At 56.1% G+C, this 25,109-nt stretch overlaps 1 protein-coding gene across 1 annotated transcript in view; it reads left to right on the forward strand.

The window, feature by feature from the left end:
* Positions 1-25,109, forward strand: part of IGSF21 (immunoglobin superfamily member 21) — a 270,374-nt gene that overhangs the window by 160,273 nt on the left and 84,992 nt on the right. The window contains exon 3 of the mRNA XM_043445770.1: positions 22,601-22,722. Within this exon, the coding sequence (XP_043301705.1) occupies positions 22,601-22,722 (122 nt within the window). The remainder of the gene's footprint in view (positions 1-22,600; positions 22,723-25,109) is intronic.

The raw sequence follows: 25,109 nt of genomic DNA on the forward strand, positions 1-25,109 counted from the left end.
GTTATGTAATACACTGAGCAAGCAGCACATCAGCTTTTCGGGAGGAGGATGAGGCCTGAGCTCCGGAACACATCTGGCTTCAGGGTCCTGGACGTGGGTTGTGGGACCAGCGTCCCCGGCAGGCACAGACCCTCACCCCGTGTGTCCTCTGGGTGCCTCCTGCGAGCTTCCACTCCTGGGAAGTCATGGTTGATAGGCTGCCCTTTTACTCACAGGCCACAAACTCAGTTCAAGCCTGTCCACTTAGGCACACCTCCCTGCCATGCCTGCCCCCACCCTCCCACGCATGCTTTCTCTCAGCATCCGTTTGCCCCGTCCGCCCCTCCTTTGTGGTGCTGAGGCTCGTTTTTCACGTGCTGCATCATCACCCGTTTCCAGGCGGATGTCTGTGCCCACCGGGAAGCTGGCAGGGATCGCCTCCCCCTGCCTGCTGTCCACCTGTTTGCCTGCCCCCACGCTGCGCCGCCACCTGAAGTCTCCGCCCTTCACGCGGGTGTTTGGCAGCAGCTTCACAGCCAGGGATCCCAAAGCACAAGCAGACATTTCCCCATCTCGTCTGCTCCCTCCTGGAGCTCCCGGACTGAAGAGCAGGCGGAGGCCAGCCAGTCGCCTCTTTCCAAGGTCCTGAATCTTTCGCGGGCATTTTCTTCAATTGGTTTTTCTTCTGAGCCTCAGAGATTAAGAGCTTGGAAGAGACCGCTGAAGAAAGGGTTTTCAGTAATTTAGTGTAACCATGGTGAAGCCAGAAGTGACTGGGGGTGGGGGCTTCTTCTTACCAGCCTGTGAGCAGGTGAGGATGACCCAGAAATGGATCCTTGCAGGCTCTGCTAGCTCTGGAACACAATATCGAGTTAATGTTTATTGACCATTCGCAATGTGTCCAGTTCTGTTCTAAGCGCACTTTACACAAAGCATCTCATTCAATCCTCACAGCTCCCTATGAGGTGACTTCTATCATTACCCTTATGTTATAGATGAAGAGATGGAGGCTCAGAGAGACCAGGTTACTTGCTCCAGATCACACAGTCCGTGTGTGGTGGAGCCAGGAACTGATCCCAGGCTCTTGGAGCCCAACTTTTTAGCCTTGTACGTGTCAGTTACCTATGGCCGTGGTGATTCTGCGTGACTGATGAGCGCAGACTGACCGCAGAGGTTGCGACCGTCACTCTTTTGCTCACATTTTCTGTGAGTGATGAACTAGACACTCTGTTTTCTTGGCTGTGCCCGTGTATGTGTCTGGAGGTTGGCTGACGATTGGTTGCCCCAGACAGTGCCCTCACCCTCATGGGAATGAGTCGTTTAATGGGTAAGGTGGGATGCCCATGTAATTGGAAAGCGAATACCCCTGAACACTGAGGGCCAGCAGATTTGGAGAGACACAGGAGAGACCTGAGCCAAGAGCGTCAGCCTGAGTGGGCGCTCTGGAGGAGGTGAGGCTTGGCTGCCATCGGGAAGGCAGAGGGAACTCTCAGCTGGACCAGGATTAGAGGCTGGAGGCTCGGGGGAGGAGGAGGCGGGCAGCTGATTTTCCAGCTCCTTGGCCCTTTGTGAGTTTCCTGCCTACCCTGCCCTGGCCCCCTGCTCAGCGCCCACTCTCTGAGGGTCTTCTGGAGTCCCTCTGCCGTCCTCTCTGCACGGCCGTCCCTGTGGGGACAGGTAGCCCTGGGCTGAAGGGCAAGTGCGGGGGGTTGGGGTTGGAGAAGGAGGCCCTGTGTCCCTTGTAAAACGTGAAGAAAGGAGGAGGGGGTTGCAGCTGACGAGTCCGGATGTGTCCAGCCCGGGGTGGAGGAAGGGCCCCTTGCCCACCATCACTCTGCTTTCTGGTCACTCTGCCTCGTCCGCTCATTTTCTGGTTGAGAAAATGGAACTGGAAGAGGTCAGAGTGAACGGCCTGAGTCTTCCAGCCTCAGTAGCAGAGCCGGCGCTGAGACCCAGGTCTCCTGACCTGCAGGGCAGATTTCTTTCTAAAATGCTAAAATACACCCCAAAGCTTGTCTCCCTGCGGGTTCCTGAGCCATCAGCATTGAGGTCTCCTTTCCTGGTGTTTGTAGGAGGCTCCCAGGTGGCGTAAGTGCTGTGGAGCTGTGGATGGGGTACCAGGTGCTCCTGGGTCCCCAGGGAGGGAAGCTGAAGCAGAGACGGGCCCGAAGGCAGGGCTCACCTGGGGCCCATCCTGAAGAACCCCTGCACTCAGGTGGGGGGCCTGGGGCTGCGGCGGCAGCCTGCCTGTCTCTGCACCCGCCCGGCTCAGGGCGGTCACGCTCCCACACGGCTCGGAGTGGAGGAAACTCCTTATCGCCAACTTGTGAAACCAAAGCCAGTTAGCTCTTCCCGGGGCTGGAAGCAGGGGGAAGGACAGGAGCCTCAGACCTACAGCTGACCTCCGTTCTGGGGGCTGCAGGGTGGGGACGACGGAAATAGCCAGACAACTGCACCTCGGGCTTCTCTGGGTGGAAGATTATCGTTTGTCACCCACGTGGCCCCCACGGCGGGAGTGCCCCTCGGCCCTGCTGCTGGCAGATTCCATGGGTTGAAACACGCACGACCGTGCCTTCCTCTGCAGCAGCTCCGGGGCCTTCTGGACAGAAAACCCTCTGCCGCTGTCAGCTCAGGGCAATCTTTTTTCCTGAGCGGGTCGATTGCTCCTGATGTCTCCGGCTCCTCCACCCAGCCTCTTCGTCCAGAAGCAAATGGGCTGTAAACAAACATGTCAGGACGTGAAAGGTGCAGCTATTTAAGGTGTGAGCGAGGCCAGAGCAGCGCTGTGGAGGGGCGGTCTGATGGAATTGGGGGGGTGGGTCTTCATCCTCTGAGCGGCTCTGATGTCACTTGGGGGTGAGAGGCTGCACGATGCTGATGGGGTGACAGGCCCGGGGTAGGTGGATGCCCTGCGGGACCACTTGGGCATTTCCCTGAGGCTTTGGAGCGACTGTCAGCCCCTCCGTAGTGGCTGAAGGAAGATGCACATGGCTACAATCCTGTGTCATGGGCGGGATGCTTGGGGAGGACTTCCAGAAGGAGGAAGAGGAGTGTCAGCAAGGTCACGGGGAGAGTTGATTACGGGTTCGTCTCAGCGAAGGAGCGGTCTGAGCAGAAGGTTCCCTCTCAGCTGGAAGCTTCCCCAAGTCCAGAGGCTGCCCCTCTCCTTGGGGAGCTGTCTCCCCATCAGACGGGGAGCTCCATTAAGGTTGGAGCTGTTTCCACCATCGGACTGCCAGTTCCCGAGACCAGGGAGTCTCTGGGCTTCCCGACCGCTCAGCAGTAAAGATCGCCTGCAATGCAGGAGCCACGGAAGACTCGGGTTCGATCCCTGGGTCGGGCAGATCCCCTGGAGGAGGGCATGGCCACCCACCCAGTATTCTTGCCTGGAGACTCATGGACAGAGGAGCCTGGCAGGCTACAGTCCATGGGGTCGCGAAAGAGTTGGACACGACTGAAGCGACTTAGCCGCACGCAGGGAGTCTTGGCTGCCATCAGGAAGGCAAGTGCTGAAACACCCCCAGTCGGAGGACATGCCTCTCTCCCACTCTAACATCAAGCACTCTCCATCGATGGCCCCAGGCCTTCACCGCCCTGCAGGGCAGCTTTGAGGAAGAACAGAGCTTCCAAGAAGGCCAAGACAGCCATGGACTTAACAACTCATCTGCGCGTGACCCCTGGCAAGTCCTCTCCCCTCTCTGGGGCCCAGTTCCCCTCAACATACACCAAAAGGCTGTCCAGTCCTTCAGAAACGTGCTTCTGGTTCTCTGAACTCCCTCCACGCTCCTTCCAGCGGGAAGCTCCTCCCTTGAGCATCTCCTCCTCAAGGACTCCGCTCCTGAGCTGAGCCAGACGATGTCTTTGCACTGGGGCTGCCTGCTGGCAGCTTCATCTCCCACCTCTTTGAGCCTGGAGCATTCCTGGTGGCTGAATTACCAGCCCCGCGGGGAAGCAAAATTAAGAGATTCTGCATTCTCTCTGTCCCCTCAGCCCCGATTCCCAGGGAAGTGGCTCTTTGAAGACCTCAGTTGAAACAAGAGAGATAATTAGGAGGTATCTGTCCTGCCGGCTTGGTCTCTCTCAATTATCTCTTCTCCAGCTCCAGATATTCTAGGAAGAATGGACAGAGGACTGGGGGGAGCCACCCTGGATGACCCACATCCCCCAGGGTTCTGCCAACACTTGGCATCTCCTCCACCTCTCTCTGGGGCAGCTGGGTGCAAGAGGGCGGCTTTTGGACCATAACTCAGATTGAGACGTGTGAGCGCACAGCTGGCTCTAGATAGGTGGTCCACAAGCACAGCCCCTCTTTCCCAAGGAAAGAGCTTGAACCAGCGCCCCCGCCCCGGGCTGCTCAGCGCCCACCACTGACTAGAGGCCAGGTTTCTGACCATAATCACGGAGAAGACGGCGGCAGCCACCCTAGAAACAGACCGGGCTCGCTGACAACGGGCTTCCTGCCCCCCAGGCGGTGCCCCCCAGGAGAGGAGGATCTCAGCTCCATCTCAGTGTCTATCAGAGGTTTCAACGGGAAAAAGCAGCCCGAAGCGGTGCCACTGGGGCTGTCAGCCTCTGCTCACTCATGGCCCACACGTGTTATTTGCTGCACTGGGAGCATTTCTGCAAATCACGCATCACTCTCCCCACCGAAGCTGCCCCTTTGACTGCTGTCACATTCACCTGGCCGTGCAGGTAATTTTCAGGCCTCACTTAGTGGGCCAGTGAGCGGTGGAGGAAAGCAGGAATGGAACGCTCCTTGGACAGCAGGCCCCAGGGGAGGTAAAATGTGGGGAGAAGAGATCTTAACAGCCCAGCTGAGCTTGGAGAGAGGGCTCCTCTGCCTCACCTCCGAGTAAGGGACAGAGGATGGGCTTTCAGGGACGCTTCTCCAAGCATCGTCTAATAGTTGCTTGCATGCTTCTCATGACGGGGAGCTCACCACTCACTGGGGGCACAGCATTTCATCTCTGACTTTCTCTGACAGTGTAAAGTGCTAATTTGACACAGATGGGATCTGTCACCCTATAACCTCAATCTGATCCACAGGTGACGGATAGGGTGACCAGCTCATCCCTATTTGCCCAGGACTTTCCTAATTTGAGCTCTGTAAGTCCCACATCCAAGGTCTCCACTAAGGAAGACCAGCTTGTGGTTTGCTTGCCACTCTGGAGGCGCAGAAACCAAAGGTTCTACACCCTGATGAGCCTCTCCATCCCAAGCAAATCTGGACAGTTGGCCGCCTTACATAGAAAAAGCCCCTGTCCGCTTTCCTCCTCCACCAGATCACCTTCTGGAGGCTCAAAGGCAGTCGCGGTGCCCCCGGGCACCGTGGGAGGTGGGGGTGACCCACCAGGGATGGTAGTGGCTGGTCCGGGCTCTGGAAGGAACAGGATGGTGGAGGGACTGGGCTCAGTCCTTGGCTCAGACCCGCCTGTGCTGCTTCTCAGCTGGGTGGCCGCGGCCTCTCTGGGTTACAGGAAGATTGCCGTCTCACGGCTCACGGATGTGGAGAGGTTTCAAGGAGATCAGGTCCAAGAAACTCCAAGACCACGGTCGCCCCTGGCCGGCCCATCACTCCGTGAGTCACTGCAGGGGAGGAGGGCTTCTTGAGAAGCTGGACGGTTGAGGCTGACGGATGCCCTAAAACGCCCCCAGTGAGGAGTGGCTGGGGTTACAACCGGCTCCCAAGCCTGACTCTGACACTCCCCGACCATGGGACTGTGGGCCAGTCGATTAACCTCTCATGGCCTCGGTGTCTTCATCTATAAGTTGGGAGGATTGGGGGCGAAAACACATGTAGGGCACTTGGCACAGTGCCTGGGAAGCTCTCAGGACACATTCTGACCATCACTGCCGTCATGTCGTTGCTGCATTGACGCTGCCTGGATGACCATGACAGTCCCTTCTTGCATTTTCTGGCTTTGAAATGAGTGATTTGGAGGAAATTGGATCTCTGGCGGATTAATCACATCCCCTAGTTTCTTGCCAGGCTGCCCAGAAGTGATGGGGGAGAGGGGACTTCCCCAGCCTTTCACAGCCTTGCCCACTGAACAAAAGAGGCATTTTAATTCAGAGCTGCCCAAGGTCTGAAAATCCTTTAGAATTTTCTTCATCTGGCCTTTAGACGCGCATTAAAACTCCTCTGATGACGGGGATATGTGAGAGGAAATGGATCGGGGGCCTAGCGTCTGTCTACCTCACGTCCTGATGGGCGCTGCTGTCATCCCCCCAAGCCTAGGGAGCCTCCGGCAAGGTCTTCCTGCCCCCGTGGGCCCTCTCCGTCAGCAGCCACAGGGATCTTTAAAACAGGCCAATCAAGTCAGAGAATTCCCCTGCTTAAGACCCTGCAAAGTCTTTCCTTTGCAGCCAGAGTACAGTTCAGCCTCCTTGCACCAACCAGGCGTTAAGCCCCTGTGTGGTCTGGCTCCGGGTGGGTCTCTCGACGGAGCCCACAACTCTCCACCGTGCTAACTCCACGCCAGCCGCATCAGCCGCCTGGCTCTGCTCCGCTCCCAGCACAAGCTCATCCCATCTCAGGGCCTCTGCAGTGGCTCTGACGTCTTCCTCCTGGAAAACGCGTTTCCAAGCTGGTGCTTTACCGTTTGGGGTGTGTGTGTGTGTTGTTTTTTCTTCGTTGTTACTGGAGTTTAGTTGATTTGCGTTATTGTTTCCTTTGTTGTTACTGGAGTTTAGTTGATTTGCAATCTTGTGTTAGTTTCAGATGTACAGCGAGGCGGATCACCCACACGCACACCCACCCTTTCTCGTCTTCTCCCAGGCAGGCCGTGACAGGGCATCGCGTAGACTTCCCTGTGCTCCACAGTCATCATTGTTTAGTCACTCAGTTTTGCGTCTGACTCTTCTGTGACTCCGTGGATTGTAGCCCACCAGGCTCCTCTGTCCGTGGGATTTCCCAGGCAAGAACACTGCAGTGAGTTGCCATTCCCTTCTCCAGGGGATCTTCCCAACCCAGCGATTAAACGCACGTCTCCTGCACTGGCAGGCGGATTCTTTACCATCTGAGCCTCCAGGGAAGCCCCATGCTATGCAGTAGATGCTTATCAGTTATCTATTTTATATCGAGCAGTGTGTACACATCGATCCTAACCTTTCAATTTCTCCCTCCCTGCCCCTTACCCCTGGTAACCATGAACTTGTTTCCTACATCCGTGACTCTATTTCTGTCTTGCAAATAAGTTCACTTGTATCATATTTTTAGATTCCACACGTAATTGATATCATATGATATCAACATATCATATGACATCAACATTTGTCTTTCTCTGGCTTACTTCACTCACTATGAAAATCTCTGGGCTCATCTTCATCTGAGTTTCAGAGAAGGCTCCTCTGGCCTTTTGTGGAATCCCCAGATCCCTCTCCAGCCGCTCACGGTCTGGTTTGTTTGCTTCACGGCAATGATCACTTGAAATTGTCTCTCTTTTGACTTTCTATTTGTTTGCAATCCCTCTTACTACAACGCACGCTCCCTGAGAGCAGGGGCCAAGTCTGTCATAAAGGTGATCGGCACAGAGTAGTAACTATTAGCAGAATCATCGTTTCATTTTTTCCACAGCCCTGGGAAGGTGGCGGCGGCACCCTCACTTTGTAAAGGAGAAGACGGAGGCTCATGGAACTAATGCAGGGCCTCAGCCTCTCAGGGAGTCAGTGGCCCAGCGGGATTGGACTCAAGACTGTCTGACTCCAAAGCCCACTGTTCTCTTTTTGCCTTCTTGTAATCACACTGCCAGTGAAATCCTCACTCTCTGGGGACAAAAAAAAACAAAACATAACCAGATCTATAATGAAAAGCAAATGGGATTTTTTTTTCCCCGTTGTAATAACACCAAACGTTCGTTCAAAGCCAGGTGAAGATTTTTTTTTAATATACTGGGTGATTTATTTCCTTGTAATAGGAAACCAACGCAAAACTCTTCCATTTTGTCTCCCTCAGAGGAAATAAGCCAGCCACTCCTCCTCCGCCGACCCAGTGTAGAGTCAGATTGTGTACACACCCCCCATTTGGACTCGTGACTCCAGCATCCCATGGCGTCCCTCCTGGCTCTGTTAGGAAACCAGGGCTGAGTTCTCACTCCTGGGCATGGTTGAAATGGGCCTCACCTGGGAGTTTGAATATAGCGCTCTCATTAGCCAGCTGCTGTGTGTCCTGGGGCAAGTTGCCCGACCTCTCTGTTAAAAACACCTACCAGGTCCATTTCAAAAATGATGGAGGGGCTCAAGTGGGAAAAAACAACTGTCAGCATAAGGCCTTGCATTTGTGTATTGTTCACCTGCCTTTGTATTTTGTCACTGCGCTGGGGATAAACAGTGTTGAACAAAGTGGCCCCAGCCCTGCCCTCCTGGAGGTTTAACCCGGGACTCCCGCCTGGGTCAGTACCACGAAGCTCCATGTAGGCTGTAGTCATGCCATCTTGCTCACACTGTAGCCCCAGTGCCCAGTGCAAACCTTGCCTTTCAGCTCAGGCTCAATAAATAAATGTGTACAGGTGTGCTGTGGAGGAGGGCAAAAGACGGGCAGCTAGGAAAAGCTTTCGAGCCGAATCATCAAGAATAAGCCAGAGAGACTTCCCTGGCGGTCCAGTGGCTAAGACTCCATGATTCTGTTGCAGAGGCTGCAGGTTAGATCAGGGAACTAAGAGTCTGCATGCCACGCAGTGCTGCCAAAAATAGAAAGAGCCAGAATCAGACAGGCAGACAGGATAGGAGGGGCTTATATTCCAGACCAGCAGTTGGCTATTTACGGTGCAAAGGCCATATCAGCTCCCTGGAGTCTTGGTCCACAGGACTTCTTATCCCACACCCCCCAGACCCACTCTCAGCTCCACCCGTTGTGCCTGGAGGCTAACCCGTCCCGCCAGCACCGATGGGTCTTCTTGCCCGCTGGTTAACGGGCGGCACCTGCAGGAGATGGGGGGCGGCTGGCACGTAGACGTGAGAGCTCCACCCCCAGCTCTCCGCTCCTGTGTCCCTCTGCCTAAACTCTTGTTGGGTAGCCTTTTCCCTCATCTACCACTCTCTTAGGAGCAAGTAAAACCCCCACTCCTTTGCCCCTTTCCCTCTGCTATTAGAAAACCAGCAGCTCTCGCTGGCCCCTGACCCAGGTGCCAGGCATGCCTTACTGGGATCCCTCTGCTCATATCTTTGTAAATAACCCTGAAGCTTCCTCATTTATGCTCTTTGCATGTTTCCTGCCAGACCCCACCTGATACAACCTCTTGCCCCGAACACCCAAATATGACTCCAACCCAAAGCTCTCACAGCGCAATGGAGGTGGCCCTGGCGGGTGGAGGCTGGCACGGCCTCCTCCTTGACAACAGGAGGAGCACGCTGCCATGGTTATTGCTGCCTACGGATCATACCAAAACGCAGCATCTTAAAGCAACGGCTATTTCATTGTATCACACAACTGCGTGGGTCTGGAATTCAAGCGTGGCTTGGCTGGGCAATTCCGATGCTTTGAATGGCATCAGCAGGGGTTACTGGGTGGTGTTCGGTTTGGTGGTTGGTCTAGTCTGCAGGGGTCAAGGCAGCTTTACTCTCGTGTAGGCAGGGCTGGGCTTGTGGGTCCCTCTCCCCCCTGGTGCGGTGTCTCTATCACCATGGGCAAAGACAGGAAGTGGGCACCTCCAGCCTGCTAAGGCTTGGGCGTGGAAACTGGTACACTTGGGCACTCTTAGACATCCCACTGATCAAAGCAGTCACAGAATGTGCCCGGTTCAGAGGGAGAGAGCACAGATCCCCCATCTCTCAAGGAGGTAATGTCAAAGGGTGTGGCTCCATCTTTAATCCTCTACATAACAGTCATCTACCCAACAACAGTTATCACCTTCCCTGTTTGCTTAACGCTGGGCTCACAAAACCATTGTGTGGGGCCAAATTCACCCTGAAGATTGTTCTAGCTTGATATACGCTGGGGGTTTTGCTTTTTAATTAAATGACTTCGGACCTCTATAGCCTCCCCATCTCATCACTGGGCCCACCACTTTTCCTTATCTTCCACACGCTCAAACTCAGGCTTCCACCTGATTCCTGGGACCTGTAACTCTGTGGTCCTAGATTAGCAGGTTCAGGGGACAAGTTTAGTCTGACGGGCTCATGCCCTGGGACACAGATACACCCAGATAAGCCGGGCTCTTCTATAACTCAGCTCTCCCAGCCTTATTTCTAGGAGGGAATGCTGGTTGAACAGACACTTAGACCTTACCTGTTAAGACTCCCGAGATGAAGTCAGCGTGCTGTTGGAAAGAACGCTGCCCGGGATGAGCAGGAGCCTGTGTTCCTGTCTCTGCTCTGCTGGTGCGACCTTGAGATCACCTCGCCCCCCTGGGTTTCTGCTCAGCATCCTGCAGGACAGAGGAAAGAGCATGCTTTGGAGCCACCCCGAGTTTGCAGCCCAGCTCTGCCGCTTGTCTTGGACAGGTCACTCCATCACTCTGGCCTCAGTTGCCTCCTATGAAAACTGAGGTCACATAGAGCATCCTGCCGAGCCATTGTGAGGATAAAACATGATGACCTGCAGGGCGCTTGTTTCCTAGCAGGCACTCCTGACATTCTTGCCTGCCTGGAGCCTCCAGAGCCCAAGGTCTGAGCCGGGATCACGCACCTCCGTGTCTAACACAACATCTGGTGTGTTGCAGGTACTCAGAAAACACATGTTGATGTGAACTGACTCTTGGCAGTAGCAGTAGCAAGAGAAATAAAAACACTCACCCGTTAAGAAGAATCCATGTATCAGCATATTCTTGGCAGCCGTATACATAGTCGAGCCCAACCAGAAACAACCCAGGTGTCTATTAACAAAAGAACAACGGAACAAACCAGTCTCATCTTCTGATGGAACACTACTCAGCGATGAAAAGGGATTGGCTGTAGGCACACCCAACGGCACGGGAGGATCCCAAACATAGGATGCTGGGAGAAAAAAGCCTTCTCTGAAAACCACCTGCTGTGTGATTGCGCTTATGTGACTTGCTAGTTAAGTGTTAGTCACTCTTTGTGACCCCTCAGACTGCAGCCCGCCAGGCTCCTCAGTCCATGGGATTCTCCAGGCAAGAGTACTGGAGTGGGTTGTCATTCCCTTCTCTAGGACATCTTCCCAACCCAGGAATCCAACCTGGGTCTCCTGCATTGCAGACAGATTCTTCACCATCTGAACCACCAGGGAAGCCCTATATGACATTCTAGAACAGTCAATAAATGATGTGAGAAAAATCAAGATAATTGATGCCTCTCGGGGCGAGGACTGACTAAGCAGGAGCGGAGGAGTTTCTGGAGTGACCGTGGCACCCACCTTGTGAGGGAGGTCTGGGTCACGCAGGTGGGTGCGTTTGCCAAAACTCATTGGGTAAAGCTCTCTAGGTTTGTGCAATTCATTGTATGTAAATTTTACCAAAAGAGAATTGGGAGTAAGTGTAACTCTCATGACATGCAGGCTGCAAAAGTGAAATGTGGAGGTGTCTGCAACTTACTTCGGAAAGCACCAGGTGAAACTCAGACGGATGGATGGTCAAAGGGAGAGAAATATACGATAAAGCAAGCTTGGTTAAGTTCACTGTAGGTGTTGGGTAGTAGGAACACCGATGTTGGCTTTAAAATTCTTTGCGCTTTTCTGTGTTTGAAAATGTTCACAGTCAAATGATAGGGGAATAAAATATGATGCCAGGACCAAGCCAGGGCAGTGGCGGAGGGGTGACAAGGGCAAGGTCACAGTCCTGACCAACACTGAGACGGGTTCAGGAAAGTGGAAGTCGGCTGTGAAGACACAGTAGAAAAAGGACTGAATTCCCCGAGCTGAGTCTGGACGGTGGGCACGTCAGCAAACCGGATGACCTCTCCGTGACTCCGTGTCCCCATCTGCAAAATGCAGACAGCTCTGCCCGCAGGGGTGTTGCCGGGTGTAAATGAGAAGCCAGAAGCAGTGCACAAACAGGACTTCACAAGGAGCTGGCAGAAAGCAACTTGATTCTTTCCAAGCAAGCCTGACCCCACCTCCTCTTTGGGATTTCAGCCTAAATGTGAATTTAAGCTCCAAAAACAGGTTTCCTCTGGCTGCCTAATTTGCTGTGGCCGCCACCATCTCCCGGAGGAGGAAATGGCAAGCCACTCTAGTGTCCTTGCCTGGAGAATCCCACGGACAGAGGAGTCTGATGGGGTCCAGCCCGTGGGGTCGCCCAGAGTCGGACACGTCTGGGCACACACAGCAGCAACCACCGCCTTCATCCAGCAGGTCTCCTGTCTGTCGGACGCTTGCCCCGGTCTGGCGCGTTTTTTCCATCTGCCTTACTTTGGTTTGTTATCTGTCTCCTCCCACTAGAATGGGGTCTCCAGCAGAAGAGGGACTTGGGCTTGTTCATGACTACACCTTACATGGCCTCTGGCGCGTAGTAGGGACAGAATGTAAGGACTAAATGAGCAGGGTTGGATACGCTTTAGTGTAGCTCCTCCGATCACAGAGTTATGCCACCTGGAGTTTGCCCGTTGCTAATACCACCTCCATGAAATAGCAGGAAGTGAGTTTAGAGATGGCCATCTCTACCCCCATTTAACAGATGAGGAAACTGAGGCTCAGAGGGAGAAGGCAAACTTCCCAGCATCCACTGTCTGAGCAGAGAGGGGCTCTAGTCTTGCTGTTTCTCTCCAGCAGGCTTCTGGGGCTGACGGGGGCGGCCGCAGACAGACAGACAGGCCCCACTGAGCCAGGCTGCCGGCGATGCCGTGTGCTAATTACAGGGGCAGGATGTGATGAGTGCGCCGGTGCGCCCCGCCCCCCGGGGAGCAGGTGGGCAGGCTGGCGCAGGCGGCTGATGGGTCACATCCGCCAGTCTGCCAGGGCCAGCCACGCCGACACATGCTCAGTCACCCGCAACGCCTGCCGGATGTGGACGGCCGGCAGCCTGGCAGAGGGAGGTCCCTGCCCACGCCCGGCAGCCCCTCCTGACCGCGCCGGTCAGCCAGACTGGCGCAAGCCAGGCACCTGTCCCCATGATGGCCCTTGCTGGCTGCGCCCTGTCCGCACAGGTGTGTTCACTGGCCGGCAGCACGGGGGTGGCTTGGGGGCCGGGCGCTGAGCGGGGCGCTGCGGGACGCTGGCAGGGTGTCGCCCAGAGGGAACCACACGCAGACACACGGATCCCGGGATCAAACGCGGTGCAGCCGCGCCTCCATCCCCACCCCACTGCCCGACTGGCTCATGGGATCCCAAATCAGCCACAGCCCTGAAAAGGGGGATGGAAAAATGATCTCTTCTCTGTTCCAGAGGTCTCTTCCCCATTCCAGACCCGCCTGGGCCAACTGTGTGGTCCACACTGCAGTCAGGAGGACTGTTCTGACCCTGGTGGGAGCTGTCACTTCCCTGCTTGGTCTCAGGGGCTCCCCACCTTCCTGCAACAACATTACAGCCATAATAATATCTACTAAAGAATATTTACCATGCTAAACATTTTACAATGAAGGCAAAAGGCGGCAGAGGGTGAGATGGTTAGATAGTATCACTGACTCAATGGACATGAATTTGAGCAAACTCCGGGAGACAGTGAAGGACTCTGGGATGGACTTTCAGGAAAACGGACACGTTCAAACCTTGCTCCCACCTGGCCAGGTGCAAAGATGCTGCATGCACAGATGTGGGAGTGTCTAGCGTCTATCCAGACCCTTCCTGCCCGCGCTGCTTTTTGCCTGACGGCCCCTGCAGTGTGGGTTTTTAGGGTGACATAGGAGATGTCTGTGTCTGGTGGAGTTTGGGGGCTTTGGTGCTTGGGTCCTGACTGTGGTTTTTGCACTTGACTGGTTGAGCCGGGGGGTGGGTGATGGCAAAGAGACAGTGTTGGCGTGATGGTGTCTGCTAGCCTGGCATGTCTCAGGCACATGCTCCCCTCACACCCACGCCAGCTGACATCCCCTGTCCCTGGCCCAGAGCAGGGAACAGGGTGCGTAAACTGGGCTTCCATCATGGGTAAGGCGTCATGCCCACACACAGAGGTGCACACACACTGAATCCACAACCTGACGCACAGTCCCGAGCGTGCACACACAGTCTCTCTGACACGCCCACGGGCCCGCAGGCTCTCCCCCAAGCGTCTAGAACTACATGAGACATTCTCACCATGCTTACGCACACACGTGTGCATCCTCCCAGGCAACCCGGCAGCACGCAGATCCATCCGCTCGCCCTTGCCGACACACGGCCGTCCCCACACCCCCGAGCACAGGCTTTCTCAGCTGCATTCCTGCTCACTCACAGGAGCTGGCCTCCAGCAGCTCTGGGCGCCCCTTGCGCTCACCCCCGTTGCACACACACCTCCTCCCACTTGCATAGGCTCCTGTCCACGTGTGTGAGGCCCACAGAGCCAGCCACCGCCCCGCCCCCGCCTGCCATTCTCAGCAGCCTCCGGCCCAGGCCCGCCCCGCACCTCATCCCCAAGCTGCTGTCTGCCTTTGCACGGTAACCAGATGAGACAAGGCAATTTATGACACCAGCTGTCTCTGTCAAAACCGGATCTCCCACACGCACGAGGGGAAGCCAATTACCCCGAGCTCAGCCCTGCCAGAAGCCGGGGCTCGCAGGGAGACAGAGAGGGGGTAGGGCCAGTCACCCGGAGGGGCGTGGGGAGCAGCACCTCTTTCCCTGGGAATCCGGCATCCTCCTCCCCCAGGCCCCAGGGGGAGCCTGTCCTCTCCTCTCTGTGGCTGCCCCCCTGCCGCCGCTCCCAGGGCAATGCAAGAGCAGACTCAGGGCGGAGAGCAGGTGGGCAGGGAGTCTAGAGGAAGAGTGGTCCAGGGTCACCATGGCAACAGGGGAGGCAGGCGCCCTGTGACCCTCCCGCTACGCAGAGAGCCGCAGGGAGGCTGCGTCGCTGGCCCCTCTTGCTCTCCACTTTTGCTCTCCCCGCTCCTCTCTGAGCAGGGGCCCCGTGCCCAGCCCACGTTTCCCTCTGCCTAGAATCCCCACCCTCTTCCTTGTCCCACCCCAACCCTTCAGCCAACTCTACCATAGCTGGGCCACGTCCTCTCTGCACCTCGGAATCTGACCCAGGTTCGAGTCTTCACTCCTCCACTGACAGCCTGGGCGGCCTGGATGAGCAGCAGCCCTTCACTGCCTTTAGTTTCTGCATCTGTAGAAGAGATTTCGTTTCTATAGAAATATTGACCGAGAGCCCCCCCACCCCCCGTCACCAACTGTGCTCTGGGAGGGGGAGACACAACACCGAACGAAATGAAGTCTCAGCCCTCCTGGGCCTAGGTTTTGCTGGAGGAGCTGGAAGACACCCACTGCAGACGGTTCGGTGAGATGACTATGCCTCTTCACCGGCTCATAAGCTGCGCCCGCGGCAGCTGCCCCTGAATCAAGCACAGCCCTCAAAAGGGACTCAGTTGATAGGCGAATACTCGAATGCACAGATGGCTTGACCCCATGCTGAGGCCGGCTCGATCTGAGCCCGTCTCCAACAGGGGCTGACCTGGCGTCACCTTTGCACCGGTCCCCGGAGGGAACTTTCTCCATGTAATTTCTGAGTGGTTAGACGGAGACATGTCTAAGGAGACTTTAGAACACGCCTTCTGTGCTGACTCGCTGATTCACTCCACAAATGTACGTTAAGGGCAGACCATGTGCCAAAACCCATGCTAGGCACTCGGGGTCGGGTGGGGTGGAGAAGAGACTTCCAGGTGCCAATTGCACGGCAGAAGTTTCAAGATGTGCTCTTCACATTTTACAAGATGCTTTCACATATAGGCCTTTCACAGGTTCTTTTTGAGGCATTTTTAACAACTTGGTATTAGTCGTTCAGTCATGTCCAACTCTTTGTGAACCCATGGACTGCAGCCTGCCAGGCTCCCCTGTCCATAAAATTATCCAGGCAAGAATACTGGAGTGGGTTGCCTTTCCCTTCTCCAGGGGATCTTCCCGAACCAGGGATCAAACCCAGGTCTCATGCATTGCAGGCAGATTCTTTACCATCTGAGCCACCAGGGAAGCCTGGGTCTGATGAAACTTTTTACAGATAAGGAAATTGAGGCTCCAAGACTGTTGGTGACTTGCCTGAGAGCCCAGAGCCAGCACGCAACAGTCCCCATGGAAGAGCTGAGCCTCCTCATGCTTGGCCCAGAGTTCTGGCCACCATGCATCACTTTCAGGGTCCCTTTCCCCGAACGACAGGCCCCTGGGGCAGCCGTGGCTCCTGCCTGTCCTAGTAGCCTGGGAGCCGCCTGGAGCCGCCTGGAGCTGGGATCTGAACCTGAGCCGGCCTGACTCTCGAGCCCGGACGCCACCACTCTTCCACGTCTGATCAGTTCGTTAAAACCCTCCTTGCGAAAGCTCCCTCTCGCTGCCCAGCCACAGAGACCTCAGCTGCACCATTTCCAGGAGAGCAAATTCCTTCCCGGCTGGAGAGGAGTTGGGATAATGTAGGCAGGCAATTTAAACAGCTCCGGCAAAATACACCAGCGGTTTTCACTCTCCGCCACTATTACACTTTCCAGCCGCGGCGGGATTGGCCCATAAGTGGGATATCAAGTTTATTACAGCTATTTCCAACCTGTAATTGGTTTTGTGGAACACAAAGAAGAGGAGGTTCGGGGTAGGGGGAGGCGATTCCCCCCCACTCCTTTTTTTTTCTTTTCTGGATGATGGCACCCAGGGACATTGGGAGGAGGCTAGAGTTGTAGACTTACTTGTTTTTCAGATGGAAACCCCGTCAGCCCCACGGGCTCTCTCGCTGCTGGCTGGATTCAGACCGTTTGCTGTGCTTTGGTGCGGCACTTGCAAAATCAGCCCAGCCCGGCTGAAGCCAGATGTGCTGGTCAGGGGCGGTGGGGGCGCTGGGACAGGGTCAGGCAGCCTCGGGACCCGGGGGCAGCTGCGGAGCCTCGGCTGAGCGGGCAGGGCATGTGGAGGTGTGGCCTCCAGGGCCAGCTGTTCCAGAATCAGAGCATCTGGGCATTCAGAGTAGAAACGGCCCTCAGAGCTCACCCTGCCCACGTCTCTTCACTATTTCGGGAAACTGAGGCCTGGAGAGAGGAGAGGTGCAGAGCAGTTTAGAACCCAGGTCTCCGTCTGCTGTAGCTGATCATTCAGGGAACCAATACCAGCGAGGGTTCTTGGTCTTCCCCCATCAATAGAAATTGACTACAGGACAGACGAGAAATTCAGGCAAGGCTTCCGTGGGGCCCCTGCTGCATCAGGAGGGGGTGAGAACAAGTAACAGGGGAAGGGGGTTGATGGCGAGAACGGCTTCCTTATGGGGTGAGGGCAGGGGTGTGTCCAGAAGGCTTGGGTGCCCTCGCTTTGTGGTGCTGAGTGCATGGGGGGCATGTGGAGTTCCCTGCTTTTGCTCCTAGAACCTGATTTTTGCTCCCAGTTCTTCAGAAGTGGCAGTTGGGTTTGGGGGGGGGGTTGGTCTTTTTGTATCATATGGTCCAGAATTTGCTCCAACTGCGGCATGCACGCAGTTATACTTAGTCCCAGAGAGCTTCTTTGTATTTTTGAGAAGTTGGCCCAGGAGGAAGCACTGCAGCAAAAGGTCCCGGGTCCCGGCCTGTCTCAGAAGGACCCCCGAGAGAGAGCGCATCAGGTGCACGCGTGTTCTCTCTGGAGCATCACCACACGGACGGTCCCGCCACCTTCCCCGCGGAACCTGGTCCTACCAGGAAGCCCCATCCGACCCGGGCGTGGCTGCAGTGGGCCGTCCTGGGGCGAGTCTGTGTTGTAGAGAAGCAGGAATGGTTTCTCGACTCCTCGTGGTGTCCCCAGTGCCTGGCTCGTGGTACGGATTCAACTCCGTTCAGTCGCTCAGTCGTGTCCGACTCTCTGCGACCCCATGGACTGCAGCACGCCAGGCCTCACTGTCCATCACCAACTCCCAGAGCTTACTCAAACTCATGTCCATTGAGTCGGGGATGCCATCCAGCCATCTCACCCTCTGTCGTCCCCTTCTCCTCCCGCCTTCAATCTTTCCCAGCATCAGCTCATTCATGTAACAAATATTTACTGACTGAGTACCATCTGCCCAGCTCTGGGGGCAGAGCATGAACAGGGTAGATAAAGACCCTGCCCTCACAGAGTGGATGTTCTAGAAGTAGCTCACATTCAAAGCCTGTTTATTGATTCAGTAAAAATCTGTTGAATGACTGACTAAACACACAAGCCTGCCTCCCTCTGGAGGAAGGAAACCCCACGCATCTCTGACTCTCCAACAGCACCTTGTCTGCCCCCGCCAGCTTTGCCCTGCTCTGTCTGTCCTGCCTTCCTGATCCCACCTGCCCTGGGCCCTGGGAGACTGTCTCGGAATCTCTGAGACTAGCCCACCACCCCGGTCCTTGCGCGGAGCCCCCTCAAGCTCTCTCTAGGCTGAGGCAATCACACAACAGTTCAGCAGGCTCCCGGGCCTCTGCTCTCTCCCTGCAAACACGAACCCCTGCCTTCCGGTCCTTGGTGCCCCCATTGGCTTCTGGCTCCTTCCACCTGCCCCCCTCCCCAGGGTTGGACCCTTTCTTTCATTTACTGGTTTTCTGCATCCTCTGGCTTTTCGGCAAGTGATATTCTGCTCTTTAGCCCTGAAGAGTGAGAAGGGATACAGGAAAAGCGGTGACTCAGAAAAGTGTTAGTATTCCTAATAGTAGGTATCTCCCCTGAGCACTGAGCGCACTCCAGGCGATCTATCCAAACCTTGTCTCATTTAATCTTTCCAAGAAGATAAGTCAGGTTATCCCCATTTTACAGATGAGGAAACTGAGGCTTAGGTGCTATAGCTTGATCAAAAGTACAAAGTAGTAACCAAAAATCAAGGATTCAGCTGGTGTGGAGGAAATCAGTCTAGCTTCTTGCTTAAGCCGCCCATAGGCAGGGAGAAGCAGCCGGAAACTAGGTGCTCCCAGAAGAGGGCCCACCTCCTCCAGGAAGACTCCTGCGAATACCCCTTCCTCCAAAGGAAGCCGTGGCGCCTCCGTGGGCCTCAGATGATGCTTGTCTAGCGCTTGTTGCTACAGCCACGGTCTCCCCGGCTCTGGCCTCTTACTGGGCCGTGGGCTGCGCGATCTCTCACGATACACAGAGTCTGAGAGTGGATTTCAAGTCCATTACTTTCCTTTACCCTCCCTGAGGCTGAGGGAGACTGGGGAGTCGGCGGCAGGGAGCTGGGACGGCGGGTGCCTTGGGTAGAAGCAGTGACTGCTTGTCTCAGGCTGCCCATGGCCAGGGTACCCACAGCAGCCAGACACAGCCCCAGAGAAAAAGGTATAAATGAAATGAAAATAAAGCTAAGTGCGTCCTTGAAACTCCCCTGTCCCTCAGCCTGAAACAGCGATTTACGACTCAGATAATTCTTCGGTGTTTTATCTGGGGTATGTGGGTACCTGGGAGTGTATGTGGGGTATGGGTGTATTTTCCCAGCAATAAAAACCTCAGTCCCAGAGAATAAATTTGAGGAGACAGTTTTACTGACAGATTTTTTTCCCCTCCTTTGTATAATAAAAAAAAAAAAAAAGGAGTGAAATTTGAGATTGGGGCTGCCGCATTTTAGCATTTTAGGAGGAGATAAAAAAGCAGTACCTGAAGGGAGGAGAGGCTGCAAGTCAAACGGGCAGGATGCCTTCCACTTTCAAGACTTTAGGAGAAAATTCCTCACACCTCCGCTGGCTCCTGGCATTTTCCCTCCTAACTAGGCAGCCGCTGAGGGTAAAGAGAAGGGCAGGGAGGTGTTTAGTTCACTCACAGCCCTGGTCAGCCTAGCGGGTGGGATGTGAACCCTGATCTGGGAGCCAGCACTCTGCCAAGACCTCACTGTGGGATCTCAGCTGCATCACTTTGCCTCTCCAAGCCTCAGTTTCCTCATCTGCAAAATGGGGAGGTTATTGTCTATTCTGCTATACGCAAAGTGATGGACTTCAAGCAGATTTCCCAACCTTGGACCAGATAATTCTTTGGGGGGGTTGTCCTGTGCCTCATAGGAGGGTTATAGCTTCCCTGCCCCTGAGGTGTGGCAACCAAGCCTGGCTCCTGACATCACCAGATGTCCCCGTGAGGAGGCAGTAAAACCGTCGCCCAGTTCAGGGCTCTGGTTTAAAGGCACTTTGTTCCTCTTCCTCCACTGTCTTGATTCCCTGTTTGGGAAGCTGGTGAGAGGCGAGGGGAGAGACCAGAGGCTGTGACAGCCTGCCTTCTGACTGCACTGCGTGCATGCATGCTAAGTCGTTTCAGTCGTGTCTGACTCTTTGGGACCCCATGCACTGTAGCCCGCCAGGCTCCTCTCTCCATGGGATTCTCCAGGCAGGAGTACTGGAGTGAGTGGCCAGGCCCTCCTCCAGGGGATCTTCCCGACCCGGGGATCAAACCTGTGTCTCTATGTCTCCTGCATTGGCAGGCAGGTTCTTTACCACTAGCGCCACCAGGGAAGCCCTGCACTGCAAGCGCGGTCAAAAAAGCATGAAGCCCCCAGAGAGGAAGCGAGTGACATGTATGAGCAGTGGGTGAGCCTGCAGGAGACTCAGAGGTGTGAGGAGGAAGCTTGTAGTGGCAAATCTCACTGCTGACCCCTCTCAGGGTCCCGAAGTTTGTGAATGTGTTACCATCACTCTAAGCCACGCCAGCCAGGGCTCCCTGGAGACCCCAGTACTGATAGAGGACTCCTACTCTTATGAACTTGCAGTTTGGGGAGGGTCATCCATATGGGCATTGCCTCTGGCTGGCACACAGCTGGCGCTCAATAAATGCTGGCTGGTTTGCACTAAGTCTGTGCTCTCTAAACTGTTAGTCGCTCAGTCATGTCCCACTCTCTGTGACCCCGTGGGCTGTAATCCACCCACCAGGCCTCTCTGTCCATGCTGATTCTCCAGGCAAGAATACTGGAGTGGGTTGCCATGCCCTTCTCCAGGGGATCTTCCCAACCCAGGGGTCGAACCAGGTCTCCTGCATTGCAGGCAGATTCTTTACTGTCTGAGCTGCAGGGAAGCCCCCAAAACCAGCAGCAAAACCACCTTGGCCAGACAGATGTGGTCCAAGTCAGCTGGGATCCAGATGTGCCCAGGGGAGCCCAGCTGCGCTGAGGCTGGTCCTCCCAGAGAGGCTGGGCAGGCAGCTTTCAGCATCTCCCGCACCCATGAAGCCCCTTGGAGAAGCCCCATCCCCGGCTGCCGCCCTCCCAGCCCCCTCTCCTGCCTCCGGCACACAGAGCCGCAGGGAGTTAATTCCACTTCTCCAGGACCAGGCATGCGGCCTCCCCGTCGCAGGCTGTTAGCGCGGAGCCCAGCTGAGCGGCGAGAGGCTGCAAGCTCCCGGTCTATAATAGAGTTGCTGAGACAAGCGGAAAACTGCAGCCGAGTAAACAGATAAATAATTGAAACAGTGACAACACATACCTTGCTGCTTTGTGGAGTAACACTTTCATTAGCGGGGAGCAGCCCAGCCCTGGGGGCGGGGGTGCGGGTAGGCGGCCGAGGGACCAGGGCACACTGGGGCCTGGCTTTTAATCAGCTGTGAGCAGCTGGGCACCCGAGCAGCCTCTGCCTTCCAGCAGCGGCTTTATTGCCTCCTCCCGGGAGCCCCTGCCTTCTGCGGCCTCCGTGCTCCTGTGTGAAGTGGGGCTCTTGCGCCCGCCCTCCTCGCCTTGCCGAGGGCAGCCGGGGGCAGGCAAGCCCCCGCCGTGTCCCCTCCTCTCCATCCCCCGTGTCAGCCGACTGGCTTCTTCCCAGGCTCCCCCGGGTTCCTCGGTTTCCAGACAAGTCCCTTCAATCAGGTCTAAAGCCAGAAGAAGCTTGTAAACAGAATCTGAAACTCTGCGCCTCCTTGGCCCTTGGGAGAGCTGAGCTCTTTTGCCCACCAGGCCCTATCTGATGAAGCTCTCATTTCCCTGACTTCACTTCCCCTCTGCCCCGCGTACTCTGAGGAGTCTCCCGTCTCTGAGCACGCGCAGTCCTTTCCCACCCAGGGCCTTTGCTTCTGCTGTCCCTTCCGCCTAGAGAGCCCTCCCGCCAGGTACCGGGCTGACTCCTACTCCTGCTTCAGAACAACTTAGACATTGCTTCCTTCAGGAAGCCCTCGGGGGTTGCTCTGTCTCCAGGATGGGCGCTGCTCCGCCTCTGGGCTCCCTTGCCACTCTGGCCCTCTCCCTTGTAGAATTTATCAGAAATTATTGCCGTTTAGCATTTTGAAATCACATGAGATCTTGGCGCAGGGGACTGCTCCCTGGCCCCCAGTTCTCCTCTCTGCCTGTTCAGCCTGCTCCCCCATTTCCTCTCTCCTTGGGCAAGGATGGCTTTGGGCCAAACACATTCACGGTCTCTGCTCCAGGCGGACCCCCAAGCTTTGGCCATCGTTTTGGCCAGGCCGACCAGAGGGATCAGGGAAGTGGCCTCACCTGGTGCCCTGGGACGAGCCCGAGAGAAGGGTGGCCCTGCTCCGGCTGAACTGTTGGGCCTCAGGGAGGGACTTGAGCTCAGAGCCTCAGCCTGCACACGGCCAAGTGGGGATGGACGGCCGGGCGGGTACCAGTGAGGCTCACGGCATCCCCCTGCAGAGAGTCCTCCCGGGGCTGCCTCCTCGCCCCAGCGCCTCGGGAGCCCACCCCCCGCCTGGCTGAGCATCACCCGGCTCTTTTGTGCTCCCTTGCAGGTGACGGACGGCGGCACCATCAAGCAGAAGATCTTCACCTTTGACGCCATGTTCTCCACCAACTTCTCCCACATGGAGAACTACCGCAGACGAGAGGACCTGGTGTACCAGTCCACCGTGAGGTGAGCGCCGCGGGCCGGGGGCCGCCTCGCCAGCCTGTTCACGCCCACCCGCGGCACTTGCTGCAGGGAGGGGTGTCTCAGGATCACCCTCCATGGGCTCGGAAGGCAGAGCTGGGGCTCTGCTGCAGAAGGGGGGCCCCTTCCCGGGGGTCATCCCCTGGAGGAGGGTGAAGGGCAGGGGTCCGGGGGCCGCTCTGCCACAGGGCGTGGACCCTTCACGGTGGCCTCCCCGGGCGCTGCTCCAACAGTCCCACAAGGCGGGTTTTCCAAACCCCCTTTCCAGGTGAGGACGCTGAGGTCCAGAGAGGGTGAGCGAATAACCAAAGGCCACACAGCCAGGATTGCCAGAGACAGGAGGTGAACCGGCTCCCATGGGTTCAGAAGCCCGTGGAACATATTTTGTGGTTTCCCGCGGGCTGCAAACTTGGGAAGGAAAACAGACCCTGAACAACCAGACCCGAGGTCCAAGGCAGCACCAGGAGGGGGAGGGAAGAGCCCTTGGGGGTGGAGATGCTTGGTATTCCCGCCCCTGCCCCCTTTTCCAGAAGACTTTAAGGCAGCGGGTCCCAGCCCGGGCCCTGCCGAGCTCCCGGCGTGTGGGCACCACGGCCGCACTCCCCCCACCTTGCCCCACAAAGCCCCAGTCCTATGTTAGCGCCCTGGTGCTTTATATTCGCTGGGTCCCGTTCCCTTTGCTCCCTGGTAAACTCCTCATCAGCCTTCAGACCCCAAGCGAGCAGGTCCCCGGGTGCGATACCTTCTTTAGACAGCCCCTCGCCCCAGCAGAGCTGATCGTCCCCACAGTGAACGACGCGGCTCCTCTAGTATACCCCCCACCCCCAGAGGGGTCTCCCTGCATCAGTGAGGAGCAGCTTCAGCACAGGACGTGCACCGTTCCGTACACACACACGGGTGCGAGCTTTCTCACACTACGTAGCCAAATGCTGTGCCTGGCTGTTGTTCGTTCACTAAGTTGTGTCCAACTCTTTGCGATCCTGTGGACCGCAGCACGCCAGGCCTCCCTGTCCTTCACCATCTCCCAGAGCTGGCTCAGACTCATGTCCATTGAGCTGGCTTTGCTGGGTGGCCAGGCCGGGGGTGGCAGTCTGCTCCCAAGCTAGTGGACAAGCTTGCCACGTCGGGCGCGGCAGGAAACGCTGCAGACAAGCTGACTCGCGCTGCGCTTCGTGGGGTACCTGCCACACCCCTGCTTACTGTCTTACTCCTGACCCACCAGGAGGACGGGGCCCCACTCTCCTTATCCAGGTTCTTCAGAAGGAAGAAGTGGTCTGCCCACCACCTTGTATCCTCAGCTCTCAACAAGAGGCTCGACACCAGGCAGGTGTACAAGGAAATTTGCAAATTGAGCGGGTGACCCTAGTACCCTCCTTGGCCCTTTGGGCCTCAGTTTTCCCACGGGTAAAATTAGCAAATGGGACAGGAAGATTGCCAAGGGCACAGCTAGTCTGCAGAGAGAATCTGGCCTGTGGTCCTTCCATGCCCGCTTAGGTAAGAATGGAAGGTGGGTGTGCTCCCCTGGAGGACCTTTCTGGGTGCTTCTCTCTGGGCTTCGTGTCAGGAGCTCAGACTGAGCATTTATTGGGGGAATCTGGTGAGAATGTGGACTCCAGAAAGATGTTCAAGCCACCACATAGATGCCTTCTTCTATCTATTTATGATTTCTCCTGCACCCACGTCCAAAAAGAATTTGGGGTGCCTCTAAGCACACCCAAGACAAGCAGGTTGGGCTTCCCAGGTGGCGCTAGTGGTAAAGAACCCACCTGTCAATGCAGGAGACTTAAGAGACATGGGTTCGATCCCTGGGTCGGGAAGGTCTAAATCCTAAAGCATGGCAACCCACTCCAGTATTCTTTCCTGGAGAATTCCTTGGACAGAGGAGCCTGGTGGGCTACGGTCCATGGGGTCGCAAAGAGTCGGACACGAGTGAGTAACCTGGCACGCACGCAGGCAAGACAAGCAGGTTAACATCAGAGGGCAAAGAAAAAGGCAAAAACTCATTTGGAAGAAAATATTCGGGAGCCACAGACGATTTTGCACAAGTGAACGTCTGGATCACCTCCCGGCTTCCCAGAGACCCATGTCTGTGCCACACCCCGCCTGGTTGCCATGGTCTCTGCAGACAACGGCCGCCTGCATCCCTCATTGTCAGCGCCCCGCCCACTCCTGCCTCCCCACGCGGCTCAGCCGTGAGGAGCCCGCCTGCCAGTGCAGCGGGTGCTGGAGACACCTGTTCCATCCCTGGGTCGGGAAGGTCCTATGGAGGAGGAAATGGCAACCCACTCCAATGCTCTTGCCTGGGAAACTCCATGGACAGAGGAACCTGGCGGGCTGTACTCCGTGGGGTCCCAGAGTTGGACACCGCTGAG

The sequence above is a fragment of the Cervus canadensis genome, chromosome 24, assembly GCF_019320065.1.
Source record: "Cervus canadensis isolate Bull #8, Minnesota chromosome 24, ASM1932006v1, whole genome shotgun sequence".
Taxonomy (NCBI): Eukaryota; Metazoa; Chordata; class Mammalia; order Artiodactyla; family Cervidae; genus Cervus; species Cervus canadensis.